Source organism: Syngnathoides biaculeatus, chromosome 6 (genome assembly GCF_019802595.1).
Source record: "Syngnathoides biaculeatus isolate LvHL_M chromosome 6, ASM1980259v1, whole genome shotgun sequence".
Taxonomy (NCBI): Eukaryota; Metazoa; Chordata; class Actinopteri; order Syngnathiformes; family Syngnathidae; genus Syngnathoides; species Syngnathoides biaculeatus.
The window spans coordinates 33,031,359-33,050,554 of record NC_084645.1 but is presented as its reverse complement, the minus strand read 5'-3'; the positions used below and the strand labels follow the sequence as shown (position 1 = coordinate 33,050,554).

The 19,196-nt window shown below is 42.6% G+C and overlaps 2 protein-coding genes across 10 annotated transcripts in view; one reads left to right on the top strand and one right to left on the bottom strand.

Annotated features, from left to right (window-relative positions):
- ca12 (carbonic anhydrase XII) overlaps positions 1-19,196 on the bottom strand; it is a 103,666-nt gene that overhangs the window by 31,091 nt on the left and 53,379 nt on the right. For 6 of the 9 annotated variants that reach the window (XM_061821537.1, XM_061821538.1, XM_061821541.1 and 3 more), the window contains 3 exons: positions 12,133-12,311; positions 2,801-2,998; positions 6-84 (listed from right to left, as the gene is read on the bottom strand). The gene's annotated coding sequence lies outside the window, so the exon portion shown is untranslated. Of the gene's footprint in view, positions 1-5; positions 85-2,800; positions 2,999-11,358; positions 11,504-12,132; positions 12,312-19,196 lie in introns of all 9 variants that reach the window. The other 3 variants (XM_061821544.1, XM_061821546.1, XM_061821542.1) reach the window with 2 other exon arrangements.
- Positions 6-14,114, top strand: fbxl22 (F-box and leucine-rich repeat protein 22). The gene is made up of 2 exons (XM_061821550.1): positions 6-3,052; positions 12,123-14,114. Exons 1-2 carry the CDS (start codon positions 2,715-2,717, stop codon positions 12,469-12,471), a joined length of 687 nt encoding a protein of 228 aa, XP_061677534.1. The 5' UTR covers positions 6-2,714; the 3' UTR covers positions 12,472-14,114.

The following is a 19,196-nucleotide window of genomic DNA, read 5'->3' as shown; positions in this document are numbered from 1 at the left end:
CTAACCATCTTATCCTCACAAGAGTGCTGGACCCTCTCCCAGCTGTCATCGGGCTGGAGGCAGGGTACACCCTGAACTGGTTGCCTGGTGATCGCAGGGCACATAGAGACAAACAACAGTCATACATACAATCACACCTAGGAATTAATGACCATGTTTCCTCATAGAATCAGGTAACTGCCTTGAAGATAGTGTTTGGGTTTTTAATCATTGATTCGAAGAAATACAAATTTTAAATATCTGATAGTGTGAATAATCATTGGTGCAGTTTCCATTTGCATTTGAATGTGATCCAGATTTTTAAGATATTCCAATTAAATCAACTCATTCTTTTCCCTATAAGGGCTTTCTTTGAATCGTCTACTTGGAATAGTAAGCAGCCTCTGTTTGGTGCAACCCGGGACCGTTTTTTCTTGTTTGTCCTGCACAGACGTGCGCACACTGGAAATGATTCAGACTTGTTTTTTCTTTTCTGCTTGATAAAAGAACACGCTTGCTGCTCGCACGTGCCTCACGACTCACCCCTTTTAAACAGATTTTTTTTCCACTCTCACTGACGCTGTGTGATGCTATATGCTCAGCAATAATGAGCTCGCATTGGACAGTGTCCCCCCCCCTCACTGGTACGAGAACACTGTGGCACAGTGAGTCACGATCCAGAATGTATTCCCGGCATAGATGTTTCACAATGTACTTTTAGAGCATTGCAGTGTCTGTGTGAGTGCGTGCGCGGGCGTGTGTTTTCAAACCGATAGAGTAGAACAGGACATGGCAATGTCGTCGAGGATGATGACTCGGCCAGAATGGCATGTTTTCTTCTTCACTGCCATTGCACAATTTCACACAATCACTAGGTCACAGAATCACCTTTACAAAATGCGCTGAATAACAAAATTTGATATTCACGCTGGACTTTTTTTAAAAATTATTATTTAATTGTGTCGACTACAATACAGGGAAGTTGGGGAAGTAAAATGGGTCAGGTTGTACCGCACTCCCTTTTCGTAGTCTCAGGTACCTGTAGCCTCACTTGCATTTGCATATTGGTCTTAGTTTCACATGGATAGTCACATGTTTACATACTTCATACACATACATTTTCCTTTCACACCTTGCATATTCTCTCTCTCAGATACCATAGTTTCTCACTTTCAAATACATTTTGGATGCATGTCAAATCCACATAATGGGAAAATGTATCTTTTTGTAAGAGACAAATGTGAGAAAACTACTTGTTTGAAATTAAATGGGGGGCGAGTGCAAGGATGGTCATAATATGGCTCTTGGGCCACATGCAGTCCAGTCTATTCTTTAAAGGTCAAGTGTCATGACTATAAACATTCTAAAATAGATATTGTAATGAAAAATACACATAACATTATTCACTTCAATGTCTATACGAAAAAATAGCAGAGAGCGCGTCATCCATGCGTAAAGTAGCGGAAGTCTCATTCGACATTCAAGTGGTAGTCATATTGGCTGCAGCGTCTGTTCATTACGTCACACCGGGACGTTCGCCATTGAAAACACGCTGTGCCACCTACTATTGTACACAGAAGCACTTTTCAAAGAAGAGAAAATATCACAATCGAGTGAAGTGACCGGGAGAATATTACCCCATCATTTTGTTTTGTTTCGAGCCATATTGAGATGATATGCGGATCACTTCTAACAAACAACACCAGACAGTATGTATGAGCCACCTGGGTGGCACCGCGATGAGCTACCCTGGTCGAAACCGAGGTGCTGCCGAAGCCATCCGCGCCGCCGACGGGTACATCGACACATTTAGCACCCTTGACGCAGATCTTTTGTTACATTCTGAGAGGACTACGATCCCCCTGCCCCCCAAGTATTGTTTTTTTTTTGTTTTTTTTTTTAGTACCTGTACAGACACCTACCCGTCATTTGGAAGCCACAAAGATCTCGTCCTTTGCACCCGTGCAATCCATGTTTCACAACGATAGTACCTAAAAATAACTTGGCTCTTCAAATACCACCATCATTCATATACCCAGTAGCCCTTGACGACAATCAAAAACGAGGCAGAGACTTTATTCCTAAAAAAGCGGATGAAATATGATTAGAAGCCAATAACGCTGCACAGGTTGAAAGTTGTGCAAATGAAACGGTACCTAAAAGTTCAACAAAACTGTAAAATCCATTATAATGTACGTGTACTAGACTGGGTTGAAAAACTAAGTCATGCACAGATTAATTCACATACCATTAGAGGTAGGCGGTGTACAACTCTTTGAGAATCACTGAATTAGGTAATTAGCATAAAAATATGTTTTAAAGCGGATATACAAATGCGGTGTTATTGTACAGTGCCACAGCGTGTGGCAGCGTTTCTCTGTTTCCCCTGCAAGTCACTCAGGGTGCATTTGTATCAGATATGTAGGCCGGCACAGCGTCAACATCTGTCTCACCCCAGTGGGCCGTTGACTGCCTGTTGAGAGCCACGACAGATGGGAAGGGAGCGTGTGCCTCCAATACTTCCCACTTTGACTGCACTGGCAGTTGTCTTCCTAAAATAGCCTCCATTCCACAGCCTTATATGTGCAAGGCCTCCAGCATGCGCCCGAGGAGGTATCGCGTATCTAGGCCACACAATACGAGTCGCAAGGCTCATTGTTGCCGGCGACCATCAGGCCTCTCCCCGCCGCTGGGGAAGGAAAAGGCTTCGCCGTGGGTCTCGGCACAAGAACACTATGGATCTCGTCCAGCTAAACCGCGAGTGTCTCCTGCACCTTTTCTCCTTCTTGGATAAGGACAGCCGGAGGAGTTTGTCTCTTACCTGCGCACCCTTGCGCGAAGTCTTCCTGGACCCCCGGCTGTGGAATGTGCTCCACTTCAGCTCGCTCTCCCAGCTGAGGAGCGCCAACTTTGTGCTGGGACCATCTTTGCGTCACCTGTCTATCTGCTGGCACTCCAGCAGGGTGCTGCAGGTGTGCAACATCGAGGGCTGGTTGAAGAGCTCCTTCCAAAGGGACATCTGCAGCAAACACGAAAGACTGGTCAGCGCCTTCCTGGCTCGTGTCTGCCGCTTGTGAGTTCTTCTGTGTGATGCGCTTTTTAGACTATACCAGGATTTCCACAACCTTTATTGAGCCAAAGTACACTCCCAAATGAAAATGTCGAAAAAACATGTTGTATATATGCTGCAATAATGATCCATCCATCCATGAAGCCTACCAGCTATCATTGGGCAGGAGGCAGGGTACGCCCTGAACTGGTCGCCAGCCAATCGCAGGGCACATCGAGACAAAGAGCTGCACTCACAACCACACCTAGGGGCAATTTAGAGTGTCCAATTATTGTTGCATGTTTTTGGGATGTGGGACGAAACCGGAGTGCCCGGAGAAAACCCACGCAGGCACAGGGAGAACAGGCTAACTCCACACAGGCGGGGCCGGGATCGAACCCGAGTCCTCAAAACTGTGAGGCTAACGCTTTACCAGCTGATTCACCGTTCCACCGCAATAATGATGATCTTGTTAATTTAAAATACATCATACTCTCCAGTAATGCCGATAGTTAACATATTACGTACATAGATGGTGTTTTGCTCATCGAACTTGATTCTTAACAGGTTTCCCTTTGACTGACCAATTAGACGCCAGAAAAATGCCGATGTCATCTAGGGCCAGCGCACTGGCCCTGTGAGGATAAATTAGAAATATTACTGGTTCTTGCTAACCAACTAACTAACTGATTTGAGGCACATGGCCAGATAGGATTGACTTGGAATCCAGCAATAAAGCAGTTTGTTACCTCAAACTTTTGGACACCCATTTTGCAAATATGTCACAGCACTTTACAAATGTATGGACTATGAATGCTGAAATAATGATGATCTCATCAGAATTTACTCACAAACTGACTCAGCATGAAATCCAAATCTTGAACACAATTCTGATGCGGGAAGTCATAATTTTTTTCAGCTGTAAAACCACGTGACTTTTGTTTACATCACCATATTGCTGGTTTAACAAAGCATCGTTCAATGCTAAGTCGGTTGGAGACACGTGAAAATATGTCTTATAGCATGACGCCCAGTCTTGTCCTATACTGTTAGACATTTGGACGGTGAAAATAAACGAAAGTACGTTGAAAAATTAGATAAACTTGGCATAGAGGACCCATATTTAATGTCGAAGTCGATGTTTTCGCGGATAAGAAATTGGACTGTTCATTCGCTTCTGCTTGTCTGGGACGACTGGATCTACACTTGGATCTGCGAGTAAATCGTCCAGATTTACACGGAAAAGTTTTAAAGCGTAGAAAAGTCTGGACGCATACAAATACTTCTCAAATACTGGATCTGTTCTCATCAGGAATAAATCCCACATAGTGACGGGTTGACGGCTCGTGAACGCGGAAGCGTGTCCGGACACACGTTAACCTTTGGTGGAATCCATCGATCTTTTCAGCTAGTATTCAGTACAAATACCGATAATTAAAGAAATGACCCCTTGATTTACACAAACTTGCATTCATTAACTATGATTGAAAAAAAAAAAAGAGGACTAAGTCGTCTCCACGGAACATACACGTAAGGGATTGCGGTCCCACTTCACCTCCGTAAACCTCTGCGACAGAGGAGTTGTTTTTTTTTTTAACACGCATTGTTCTCAAATGAGCCAACTTTGCATTATAAAAGATTGTTGGTTATTTAAGATTGAGAATAATAATTCCTATCTGAAATGAAGTGATCACTACACAGGCGTGTGTGTATTTTGGTTGGGCACCATCCAACATGTTTAATTGCTGTATAAAAGCTGTATTTTCTGTCAGCCCACGAAGCACTAAAACTGAACTGAATCCTCTCTATCCCTTCTATCGATCTTTTCGGCTAGTATTTAATACAATACTAATATTTAAATAAATGACCCCTGGTTTTACAGAAACTCACATTCATTAACGATGACTGAAAAAAAAAAGTCATCTCCATGGAACGTACATGGAAGCGATTGCGGTCACACTTCACCTCCGTAAACCTCTGTGACCGACAAGTTATTTTTTTAACATGCATTGTTCTCAAATGACCCAACTTGGTATTATAAATACTTTTCGGTAATTTGAGATTGAGAAGATTAATTCCTACCTGAAATGACGCGAACGCTACACAGGCGTGTATGTATTTTGGTTGGGCACTATACATCATGTTTAATTGCCAAAATCCATCGATATTTTCTGGTCTTTTCAGCTGGTATTCTATAGAATGATATCTTTGAAGAATTGTCTCATCTGTTGTGACAACCAACAGCACAACAAGTCTCGGGTATTGTAAATATTCTCCTCCGGTTCAATGTCTCCCACAATGTCGAGCAGCTCTGTTTGACCGGCAATATGGCGCCGTGAAAATGGTGACATCACATGCACGAGCTCTATACTTCAAAAATTCAGTTTGTCATTATACATCACGAGTATAGATAGATGCATAAATCTAGTATTTGTAATTAGCAAGTAAGTGTATTTGATCATTTCCCATCACACACTAATCATTTTAAAGGAAGGATTGTGATGCAGATGGAGGTTTAGCTGTTGGTCCTTTCCGAACCTTTCTCACTGCCACTGTCCTGTATTTTGTTTTCTCTTCCTCTAATATTTGAACTTTTCACCGTCTCTCCCTTTTGTGTTTCTGTCACCCCCCTCCAAACTCTGTTCGGTCCGAGTGACTTTTCAATAAAAAGCCAGCAGACTACAAAGAACCACAGGGGCATCTTAAAAATTCCACTGTGGTACAAAAGAACTGTTCCACCATAAAAAAAAAAAAAAAAAAGGTTACAGATCCTCCTTTCTGCTTGAACTTAAAAGTCAAACAGGGCAAAAAAAAACGTTAGTGAAAGGGAGTGAAATAATTAGCGCTAGCTCATGCATGAGCGCTCAAAAACCAAAGAAGGCCAACACGTGATTCTGTGAAAATTACAGTGGTGAGACATGTCATTACCTTTCATTGACTGACTAACGTGGCAGTGGTTGCGTTTGATCGGTCGCTTTGAAAAGGAAGCACGACCTGGCTGTCAGTCTTGGCAGAGGCGGAATGACGTCTCTGTGATTGGACGTCTGTCCACGCATGCCAGACAAATGACGCAGATGCACGACAAGTAGAGGGAAGGGCAGTGGGGGATGGTGGTGAAACTTGGCTGGGGGTAGGGGTCGGGGGTCGTGTATGAATGACCCTGTGTGGATTTCCTGTTTGGTGAAATCTGAGACCTGGCCGCATGAGATGCGAAACCAGTCCAAACTGGAACTGCCCACTTAGTCCGCCTCGTCTGTTTTGACGCCTCGGAGCCTCGCTCGCGGCATACTGATCGACTCTGCCCGAAATTGTGAGGAGAGCCTGTGCACACGACAAAAGTAAGAGCGCCAGTCTGGGAGGGGCCCCCGAGAACGATGGGGGCTCGGCCCCGCCTCTTCCGTGCATGCAGGTGGAGCCTACAAATGATTCTTTCTTGTAGTCAGAGGAATGAACATGTGCATGTGTCCCTGCCTGCCCTCTTTTCCCAGATAAGACCTCACTGAGGCCGTCTCATGCCTTTTTATGGCAAAAGCTGTAAAACATACCGACCGGCCTCTCTTCAGTGCACTTTCGGGCATGTTGACGACTACATTTCTACTTTGCATTTGATGAACTGTAAGCCACAGCGCTCAAAGTATCAACACACGTCACTTGATGGAAGGTGGGGTAGTTTTAATTCCACAGTGAGACCGACGTGGCAAAGTACTCACACGCTGTATTTAAGTAGAAGTACAGAAGCCTGGTAAAAGTACTAATTCAACTCCTGTACAAACTCTACGATCTGTGTAAGCACAAAAGTAAAATGTAAAACTTAATTATAATTTTCACTTGACTACAGTCTCAATAACTTGGTGCAACAAATTAAAAAAAAAATGATGCAATTGTAATTGTAATAATATACAGTCAATATTGTCGATTTGGGGGGGGCACGGTGGCCCAGCTGTTAAAGTGTTGACCTCACAGTTCTGAGGACCCAGATTCAATCCCAGCCCCACCTGTGTGGAGTTTGCATGTTCTCCCCGTGCCTGTGCGCGTTTTCTCCGGGCACATCCCAAAAACATGCAACATTAATTGGAGACTCTAAATTGCCCCGAGGTGTGATGGTGAGTGCGACTGTTTGTCTCAATGTGACCTGCGATTGGTTGGCGATCAGTTCAGGGTGTGCCCCGCCTCCTGCCCGTTGACAGCTGGCATAGGCTCCAGCACCTCCCGCGATCCTCGTGAGTATAAGTGGCAAAGAAAATGGATGGATATTATGAATTTGACTTCTAGCCATCATGCTACCATTGTTTTACGATAGTCTAAATTTCTGAGTTTAAAAAAAAAACACAATTAGGTACTGATAACGTTATTTATAGAGGACCAACCACTGCATGAAAGTGCTGTAAATAAATAATCATTGAACAAACAATTTAACGGAACAATTAAAACAATAAAGTATAGTCGAGCATAAAACATTAAAACAGTGTCCGAATCTCTACTGAGTTGAAACCCAATAAAATCAAAATGGGTTTTAAGAGTTTTCAAAATGGACAAGGAGGGTGCTTGTCTAGTATTTTGCTTCTCTGTACAGTATCTGTTAATACTCTCTGGTTCACACATTCCTCCACGTCACTGCTGCCTCTGTTTTCCCACCCTATAAGACCCCACCAATATCTCAACCTGCACTGACTTGATCTCTCTATTTACATTTCTTTTTTTTGCATCACATCTTCCGCAAAGGTTGTGGGAAAAAAAAAGCCTATTTTGACAAAGTAAGAAGTAGAAAGTACAGATATCTGTTATGAAGCAATAATAAAGTTGTGCCAAAGATAAAAAGTCCACTATAGTAATGAAGTATTTTTACTCTGTTACTTCCCAGCAATGCAGTGACATATGAGTCCGGATAAATGGAGGCTTTGAGAGGCGGCGCTAGCACAAGTGCGCCTTGTCACGTAAACTCACAAAGTGACTTTAGTTTCGACAGACACATGGCCGCATAAAAGCAGCTGAGACTTCCCAAAATGTTTTCTTGACCTGCTGAAAACAAAAAACCTTCCACCCCTGAATGGCAAGAACCTTTTGGACTTTGCCTGCAGAAGTCGACCAAGCGTAACCAAAACAGGTCAATAGAGAGATAATTTCCAGTTTGAAGTCGCATGCTCAGCTGTGGCCTCTTTGCAGACGTGTCTCAAGGTCAGACTGCCCTTGTGCAATTATTGTTTGGATTTTTTGTAGGGGGGGAAGTTGTTTTTTTTCCACAGACATTTTCTCCCTTAGTTTTCAACCATCAACGGAAAATAGAAAACTAACTGTGAAGATGATTGGCACAGAAGAATAATCAAAACATTTAAAAAAATGACAAAAGTTAAAAAAAAAAGATATAGAAAGAACAGCACTAGATGGGTCAATAGAGGGGGAGAGGGCAACCCCCAACACTCAGCTGAGTCACCTTGAATAAGGAAAATATTATAATTAATGAAAATGAAACTTTAAAAGAAAAATATTTCAGAATATATCTATTTTTAGATAAGCAGGATAAACAGTATCTGCAGCAATAAATGATGAGTAAAGTTGCTTTGTTGTGTCTAATTTTGTGACGCATTTCTAGTCAGGGGTGGAGAAATCTTTACGCATTGATTCTCGTGAAATGTTTGGCATACACAATAAGTATTCTTCATCGCAATCGATCGGACCGAGGTGAGGCAGAACGTTCCGGCGCCCTGAGCTGGCCGACTCGTCCAACAGCGACAAATGGATCTGACGTCGGATCCACGGTGCGAGGGTCATCCAATGTAAATTGCTAGAAATTTGAAATTGCTACTGGCCTTCTGAAAAGGGCAATTAATAAATCTGTGTAACATCGCTGCTGTCAAGCAGAAACCTTATTTAATATTTTTTTCACAAATCGATACTATTAATCAGTCCCTATGTGTTTGTTATTTTGGCAAATTATCACTCAAACTTCAGTGTTAAAATATCTTAAAAACTGTAACAATACAATGTTTAATCATCCATCCATCCATTTTCTTAGCCGCTTATCCTCACGAGGGTCGCAGGGCGTGCTGGAGCTTATCCCAGCTGTCAACGGGGAGCAGGCGGGGTACACCCTGAAACGGTTGCCAGCCAATGGCAGGGCACATCGAGACAAACAGCCTCACACATAGCAAAACCATGCAACATTAATTGGACATGCTAAAATTGCTCCTAGGTGTGATTGCGAGTGCCCAGAGAAAACCCACACAGGCACGGGGAGAACATGCAAACTCTACAGAGGGAGGGCTGGGATTGAACCCAAGTCTTCAGAACTGTGAGATCAACGCTTTCCAGCTGTCATACCGTGCCACCTATTTTTAATCATAAAAATGGTTTCCGAGATGCAAGGATTCTGCCTGGCCGTTATGATTGGAGTTTCCCTTTTTAAATGAATAATAATAAAATTCACATCATAACTCATACAGTCTACTGTAATCCAGACATTAAATGCAGCAAAATTAGTCATCGTCATTGTTGGATGCAGTAAAACTACAAATGCATGTTTCAAGAAAGTAACTGAAATAAACAATAATGACTTTCAATAGTGGCAATAAGGCTAAATGTACTGCTTGTTTGAACCATGCTTCTTTAGTGCTTGTGTAGGTGTGGTTACTTTTGGAGCACCAACCCCCCTCCCAAAAAAAAAAGAAAACATCAGCTTGTTGCCAATTTTCTTTTAAAGCTTTGAGGACTGCAATTAAAAAAAAAGTACGCTACGTATACTCAAATTAAAAGGGAGTTGCCAGGAGTGGGTGGATTATGTAACTTTAAGACTTGGTACCCCGTTCACATTCCTTCCCTCTTGTACGAGGCGACAGAGAGAATCTCCTTTGATGGCATTTTTAGCTTTAAAACGTTATTGCCACGCTTGCGCGCTGGCACGTTGCTGCACGTGGATGCGCCGCTATCACATGCTCAGAGGTTACTGGGGCAGCACCCGTCACACTGGCGGTCCACTGGAATATGTTTGGCTCACATGTGGCAAAGCAGTAAGATTATGTAAGTGTTTATGTAAGCTGCGTTAGTGAACGTGAATGACATCCCTCCGCCGCCAGCCAGCAGCGCTCGCCTCTGCCAGGCGGACGAGTGTCAAATGCGGCCTTTTAATCGTTTCAAACTCAAATGACCACTTTCCGAGTCGCAGATCACCAAACATCCTGTTATTGTTCTGTCCGCTGAAACCGCACGGCCTTTATTTATGAAAGCCATCTTGGACGAATCGTATAGCCCCAGAGGGACGCGGTGTGAAGCGAAGGCAAGGCTGCAAAATATCACCGTGCTTTATTGCCAAACAGATCATGTTGCGCTTTGCTTTTTCATCACGTGTGTCATCTCTTTTTTTTATTATCTCACTTTTTTTTTTTCATTGGTAAATAAGCAAAGACGCCAAGGAGCATTGTTTACTTTAGGACTAGTGACAGTCCCTCTTCAAACAAAACTAATCCCTGCCCGCTAAAGCACTTGCGGTGCGTAACAATGACACATGACACGTTTGCAGAACAGTAACCCCCCCACTCCCACACACACACACACACACACACACATTTATCGCCGGGAATTAATTTGATATCTAGTTTTACATATTTAAACTGGTACATGGTAAAACACACTATTACCACCACTCCTACGTCTACTGTCAAATTTACATTGGTGTAGATTCTCAGTCATCCGGGTCTTGCAAATCTGAGTCAAGGAAATTGGACTGTTCTTCTCTGTTGAAGATGTGTCATCTTTCATCCAAAAAGCTTCTTGAGTTCTAAACGTTTTACGCGTGGAGTCTCAAAGTGTGGTCAACAGCAGATTGTTGTCGTTGTCACTGAAGAAAATTCAGTTTCTCTTGAGGTGTAAATGAACTGCTGATGGGTCTATGAAGCGGTTGCCTCTGATGTTGAGGCTATTGGACTCCTCACTGCATTGCACACTATAAACAACACTTTTTGCGTTTCCTCCTCAGGATTTTATTCCTTGAGTGAATCGACTTTTATTAAGTGTGTTGGTGGGTTTGGAAGGCATTGTTGCACAGAGTTTGGAGAAAATCTTTCAAAAATTTCTTAGACGAAGTTTGATTTGGCTCGTAATGGAACTCAGTGCTCTGTCTTAAAAGTCTGATGTGATACAAATAGGCAAATAGACATTTCTCTTGGATGAGATTGCACATTTACGTGTCACTAATCCGACTCTACGGCATAAAACATGACACACTTCATTCAGCAGGTCAGTGATACGCTAAAAAAGTGAAAGTTGTTCTCCTGCAATGTATAAAGCACTGATAATAATTCAATCAGACTCAGAGAAGATACTTCTCCCTCACTTACCTTCAAATATACAGCCTTGCGTTTGTTGATATTGTCCACACTTAGTTGTACGTGTGCTCTTCCTCTAGCCTTGATCCACTTTGGTTGACAATTCGTCAGCTGTGTTTTAGGCTTTGGAAAATCAATCAACCGGGCCCCTTGTAACCTAGCCAGATATCTTTCATTAGAATTGCATGTTCCCCAAGCGCATCTGAGGACCATTTTCTTCATAACATTTACTTTTCCAAGCACACGGTACTGACAACCAGCATTGCTTGAGGGACAATACAGCAAGAGGGGAGTTTCAAGCCAGGGGTTAAGACAATGCAGCTATCTGATTAGCTATTATTGTACGAGCGATTGACAGGTCAGAAAGGTCCATTAAATCAAATGAAAGATCGCTAACTTAGTGCGAACACACAATTTGAAATGTCAAAGGCAAGCGAACAGAAACTAGCAGAGATGTTAGTTATTATGAACCTTTAAACCAATGCTAATATAACAGCAGCAACACATACTGACCATCCAACAATACACACAGGAATACATTTTTCTGCTCTAAAGGAACAACAACTATGACTGGAGCTGAGTAGAGGATCTTATCCTGCTCTAAATTACACCGCATCTCTACCAACGTACCTTAGTTCTGCTTGGCAAGTTGCAGCAAAATGTGGTACTACCCGAAGGAGAGCAACCCGAAGTATTAGAAATAAATATCTTAACTAGCACAGAAGTGGAAGGCGTACATTGTACAGTTATTGAGAATTTGATTATGTGTGTTGCAGGTGCCCCAACCTGCTATCCTTGAAGCTGTCTGGCTGCGGACACATCACGGATCAGGACCTGATGGTCCTGCTGCGGAAGTGCAGCAAGCTGCGCCGCCTCCACCTGGAGAACTGCGTCTGCGTCACAGACCGCATACTGGATGGCGTGGTGGCTGACGGCACCAGCCTGGAGGAGGTCAGGGTGGACTTCTGTAGGAACATAACGGAGGAGGGGCTCAAGGCGGTGCGAGAGAAGAGACCCAAGCTGAGGCTGAGCGCGGAAAGGAGCGCGAGCATGATTCCAGATAGCAAGCCCGAGGAGAAGGTGGCACTCAGGACGAATTGGCAGAAACTCCTGGAGTCCTCCTGATCGCAGAACTACTACTAAGACTCTTTTCTTATTTATTGACTAAGACATTTTGTCTTTTTTTTGGGGGGGTTTGTCTTTATTTTGTATTTTTCTACCCAACTTTCCTGACTTTATAGCCCTGCCGCAAATAACGACAAACCGTGACTAACTGCAAACCCCCAGCAAATGTTTACTTTTTATAATTGTGCGTATTACTTAATCCATAAAATGGATCAAAATATGATTCCAAAACATCCATCTAATCATCCATCCATTCTCTTAGCTGCTTATCCTCACGAGGGTCGCGGGGAGTGCTGGAGCCTATCCCAGCTGTCAACGAGCAGGAGGCGGGGTACACTCTGAACTGGTTGCCAGCCAATCACAGGGCACATAGAGACCAACAGCCGTAGTTACAATCACACCTAGGGCCAATTTTCCAGAGTTTCCATGAACGCATGCTTTTGGGATGTGGGAGGTAAACCGGAGTACCTGGATAAAACCCACGCAGGCACAGGGAGAACATGCAAACTCCATGCAGGCGGGATCGAACCCTCAACCTCGGAACTGTGAGGCCAACACTTTCCAGCTGATCCACCGTGCCACCCATTTCCAAAACATTTACTTTAATTTTAGACATCCTACAACATTACACTTACAAATAAGTGGTTTACGCTTGACTCGATTTCAACAACATGTATCTGAAGTGTGCCAATAAACATGCACATGCAGCTCGTAATTACTTAATTATGAAGTATACGAACAACCCACGCTGAATTTGGCTCCTCCCTAAATTCTTGTCTCTCAGTTTGAAATGCATCACTTCCTACTTCCTTGCCACCTCGTGCTACTTTTAAGAAACAGACTGGGTTTTGGTACCATCTTGCTGGAAAGCACACAAAATCCGTGAATTTTTCACCAAATACAAAAAAAAAAAAAAAAAAGCAGTTATATTTGTGAACAGAGAAGACCAAATTACTCTGGATGCAAAAATATCCTTCACAAAAATGATCTGATTGGCACAACGAAAGAGGGATTGTTTTAGCAGCACATTTAATATTGTGGTCATGGATGGGGCATTTTATTTTCAATGGATTGAATAAAAAGAGTACTTTGGGGGGATAAGCGATCTGAACTCTTTTTTTCCATGCATAGTGGGGGTCCGGATCTGGCCTCCACACATACCAACAACTGGGCCAAATTTGAGCATTTCCCATCCCTTGTGGTGAAAGTCAGTGAAGGCCCCAATTGTCAGATGTCTCCAAAAGATTATCCAGAGCGTTTATCTTGTCTGTGCTGTGTTTTGAGTGACAGTCATAAATGTTGAATATTTACAAACAAAAAATCCTTTCCGAGACTGTGTACGATTTGTTGTTGTTGATCTCGAATAGACTACATGATAAAAGAGGTAAGTAGGCATACGGTTTTGTTTTGTTTTGTTTCTCGTGTCAGGTCTCACACATAAAATGGGTTTATATGTTAAAATTCAAAATCTATGTACTATATCCATTCATTCCTTGGTCAATTCACTCATTCATTTTCCGAGCCACTTATCCTCACAAGGCTTGCAGAAGCACTGGAGCCTATCCCAGGCACGGCGAGAACATGCAAACTCCATACATGAGAGGCCGGGATTTGAACCCCGGACCTCAGAACTGTGAGGCCAACTGTCTAACCAGTTATCCCACCGTAACGTCCTAAAGGTCAACAGCTAAGCAAAATACAATACAGACACTGAACAAACAGTGGGCAGCACAGAGTATCAGCGTTGGCCTCACAGTTCTGAGGACCCGGGTTCCATCCCAGCGCCGCCTGTGTGGAGTTTGCATGTTCTCCCCATGCCTGCGTGGGTTTTCTCCAGGCACTCTGATTTCCTCCCACATCCCAAAAACATGCAACATTAGTTGGACACTCTAAATTGCCCCTAGGTGTGATTGTGAGTGCAGGTGTTTGTCTCCATGTGCCCTGCAATTGGCTGACAACCAGTTCAGGGTGTACCCTGCCTCCTGCCCGTTGACAGCTGGGATAGGCTCCAGCACTCCCCGCGACCCTCGTGAGGATAAGCGGCAAAAAGAAAATGGATGAACCAACAGTGCCTCTGGTGGTTGCAGCCAATTAGTGCATTACAATTGACCTCAGTCGTTTCAAGGGACAATTAATCAATTGCATAGACCTCCTCACCTCAGACAATCAATTAATCAATTATATACAGTAGCCATCTCCTCCAAAAGTTCTCAAAATGATGCAGCACATATCTACATCACTGCAACATAATGCCTTAAACTAATACCAGTATCACAGCCCTCGTTTTGATCTCAGTTGCATTTTCATCAGACACACTCCTAATTTCATTATGAATTCCACAAATTCTTGAAAGGATGTGTTAAGTACACTCATGTTCATAATTATATTCAATTAGCAGGCCTTTTTAGCATTTCATCACAGCTACTTCTTTCCTAAAAGCAACATTCGCAAGTTAGAAATTAAAAAAAAAATAAAAAATCACGCAGGCTACAATGCACAGCTACAAACTCAAGAGAGCAGGAGGATGTCATAACTTGTGTGCTGGCTCCTAATTATGGATTCACATCTAACATGCGCAGTTGTCTGTTGATTATGAAAAATTGTTGAGTGCATCAACACAACTTAGTCGTAGATATTTGCGGCCAGTGGAAGACCTACCTGAACAATAATTACAGTCACACATAAGCTTCGTTACATAAGTAGGGAAGGCAATTTTTGTTGAGTTAGGTCTGACAGCTGTTTTTTAAGTCATTTGTGTGTCTGAATCCAACACTGATATCATTTTTTTTTAGCAGATATGTCCCTTGATTTTTAACTTTTCAAGTATTGAAATACAGTGTGCCCTTGCCCATTCGCGGTCCCACATTTTTGGAGATTTTGCTCTCCACGTTTTTTTGTTTATAGGTATCATATTTTCAAAATCAAAGAGGTCTCAAATTCTCTTCATATTTTGACGATCAAAGAGGTCTCAAATTCTCTTCAAAATAGACGTGCCGACCTTGCGTGCACAGAGTTCCAACATTTGCACATTGTGAAGTGTGAGTTGTCCGACAAAATAGACTTAATCACATTTACTACACTGTTGGTTGCATACCAATAAGGGTTTAGCATCTATGTAAACGACCATATGATGGCGCAGACAAGGCAATGAGGAATAATTGCACATCAAACGTGTGAGCAGAAGAAGCTGATGTCACCCCACATACAGCATGTGTCGGCATTACTGACGATGTTGTACAAACTCAGGGTGTCACATCGAAACTAAAATTATCATAAACAGAATAGCACGCCTAGCAAATAATAAAACAAATAACAGAATGACTCACAAAATAATTGACACAAAACATGCAATTTAAATGCTATTTACCTCCTCCCAGCATGCTTTGCCGCACTCTTAGGGCCAGCAGGGCCGCAAAGCATGCATAGGAAAATGTCTGATGTTTGAATTTTTACTTTATGGTCCATTTTGAGTCAAGAAAGTGCTCTTTTAGAACCCATGTGTCTGTTTTCTATAGGGCTTGTCCTCATTTCACACTTTTGACTGATCGCCACTCAATGCAGTGCAGGCTCTCCTTAACATATGACTGTTAATATATTCATTCATTCTTTCATCATCTTTTCTACTTATCCTCACTAGGGGCTCAAGCTCCCTGGAGCCCTGTCATGAACCAGCGGTGCGTGGGCGGACCCAAATGCAGGAGTCCAAGAGGAGGACATGATGTTCAATGGGTTTTCTTATAATCTAAAGTTGTGCATGACAATATAGTCCAAGAAGGCAGGATCCAAAAAACAAGAAACAATGTCCGATAATTGTAAGTCAACGAAAGAGGATAACAAAAGCGTGACTGGACTGTAATGGCGCAGTAACCCTGGATACAGGAAAGCATACTCAATGAACTGGCAAATGCTAGTGACAAAACTCCAACTTAAATACATGGTCGATTCACAGTGCCTCATGTGAAACAGCTGTGACCGGCGACAGGTATCAGAGATGAAACCACTCGGAGCGGTGGCCAGGCTACGCCCTTCTTGGCCGTGGTCCAGCCTTGGACATGACAGAGCTTAGCCAATTGCAGATGTATGTAAATACATACATACATTAATACATTTTCCAAGCCATTTATCCTCACGTGGGTCGTGGGAGTGATGGAGCCTATCCCAGCTGTCAACGGGCAGGAGGCGGGCTACACCCTGATGTGGTTGCCAGCCAATCGCAGTGCACATGGAGACAGACAACAGTCACACTCACAATCACAGCTAGAGGCAATTTAGAGTCTCCAATTAACACATTATTTTGGGATATGGGAAGAAACCAGAGTGCCCTGGAGAAAACCCACGCAGGCACGGGGAGAACATGCAAACTCCACACATGGGAAGCCGGGATTTGAACCAGAAATATAATACATCCACACACAGAGACATGTATGGCTTATCTAAAATAACACGCTTTGAAAATGAAGATGATATGATCAAATAAAGAAAGCTTTAAGGGTTCCACCCTGCACCAAGCCCAGCATTTCCAACAGACAACTGCATGTTTGGAGTGCAGCAACGTGAATCAAGCCGTCAACACATCCCACTTGTTTCCGCTCGGGGCTTCTTTTTATGGTTATATGTTTTCAAATGTAGACAGGTCTGGAAATACCTGTTGCACAAGTGCATCACCTTAAAGAGACACGTTTAAGAGAGAGCGTAACATTTACGTCATCTCACCTGACCCACACTGACACACGACAAGCTGCACGGCTGCTACAGTAACTTATATGGCTCCTTCTGTCTAGCTATTACGCATGCAAGCCTGCCCTCCACACTGAAAAATGTCCCAAAGGACATCAAGCAAATTTGTTTCTGTGGGGCGAGTCTACTTTGTTAAATATCATTTACTTAATCATCAATGGAACAAAACCTCACTGTGACTATAACTGTTTTTAGTGCACCAATTGTCCCGAACAATAGACAAAAGTGTCACAGCTTGTATGTTGTCACATAAGTAAAAGCCACAAGATTTTGATTGGGAATGACGAGGTACTCTTAAAGCCATACCACCCTGATATCGGGTAGTCTCACAAGAATGGTGTGGAAAATAGAATTAAAAAGTTGTCAATCTTCAAACTTATTCCTCAAAATAATTTGTGTGAAAACCAGAAAACAATTGCTTCTCCCTAACTTAGTGTACAGCCAAATCACATAAATGTCACAAAAGAACAAAAGTTTGCTATTCTACAGAGACTATTGTATATGTAATCCATCCATCCATTTTCTTTGCTGCTTATCCTCACGAGGGTTGCGGGGAGTGCTGGAGCTTATCCCTGCTGTCAGTGGGCAGAAGGCGGGGTACATCCTGAACTGGTCGCCACCCAATCGCAGGACACGTTGAGACAAATAGCCACGCTCACAATCGCACCTAGGGGCAATTTAGAGCGTCCGATGAATGTTGCATATTTTTGGGATGTGGGAGGAAACCGGAGTGCCCGGAGAAAATCCACGCGGGCACGGGAAGAACATGCAAGCTCCACACAGGCGGGTCCAGGATCGAACCCAGGATCTCAGAACTGTGACGCCACCGCTTTCCAGCTGAACCACCGTTCGGCCTTGTCTGTGTAATGTATGCAATATTTTTTTTTTTTAGGGGGAGGGGGGCAAAGGCATCTTTACCAGAATAAAATAAGTAATGTAAAAAAAAGTTCACTTTTTAAAATATGACTTTTTTCACAGGATAGAGTTTGACTTCAAAATAATAAGACTCTTGTTTGATTAAGACTTTTTTATAAGATTACAACTTTTTTCTTGAAAAAAATACTCATTATCCTCATTAAAAACTAAAAAAAATCATTTCTTTTTCTTAACATTACAATTTTTACAAATTTGGGGAACTTTTTAATTCCTTTGGAATTTAGGGGTATATGTCGTGGTTTTCCAAAGATGTTCAGAATCCATGTTCTACTGTAGAACAGCATTCACTAAAATTTGACCAAACCAGAGCCATGTATCATTGAAAATAATTCTTGCTCATTTAGGACAAACACTTCCCCCTGTTATCTTGCTGGAACACTAATGCATGCGTACATTTTTTTTTTTTTTTTTAGAATCCTGTAAATTCATAGGATGTGTCATCGTATTTTTGAGGGTTGCAGATAATCTATTTCGTCTGTTGTAATAAATCCTTCAGCGTCTTTGAGAAGTAGAAAAGTGTTTTTTGTAAAGCTACCTTGTGAGGACACTGTTTTCAGTCATGTGGCACATTTGCAACAACAGTTTGATTTATGAGAACCATAATTTATTCATTTGGCGGGGACATTTGCACCCTATTTTCAACTGAAAGTCAAGAAAAATGATGGTGGTTTTTGCCAATTGCCTACGTTATAACGGTGGGTTTTTTTTGCCGGAAAACGGGTTTTAAAAACAGTCATCATTTCTTAGGACAGGAATATGCATGATTAAGCGGTCAGTTTTTCCACAATACGCAAGAGCATCACAACCAAAACAAACCAACTGCTATGCTACACTGTTATGTTTGTGCTGCTCAAGATAATAACTTTGACAACCATTTTTACACCTGCGACTTACTGTGACCAGCTGCGTTGCATTCCTTAAGGCCCCATCACACCATGACGTTCTGGTCAGTGTTCTATAGCGTTTAAAATTAAACGTTGATGAACGCTGGTCTCGGTGAGAACTTTTGTGCATGTTCAAAACTTTTTTTCCGAATCGGCGTTCTCCGCCAT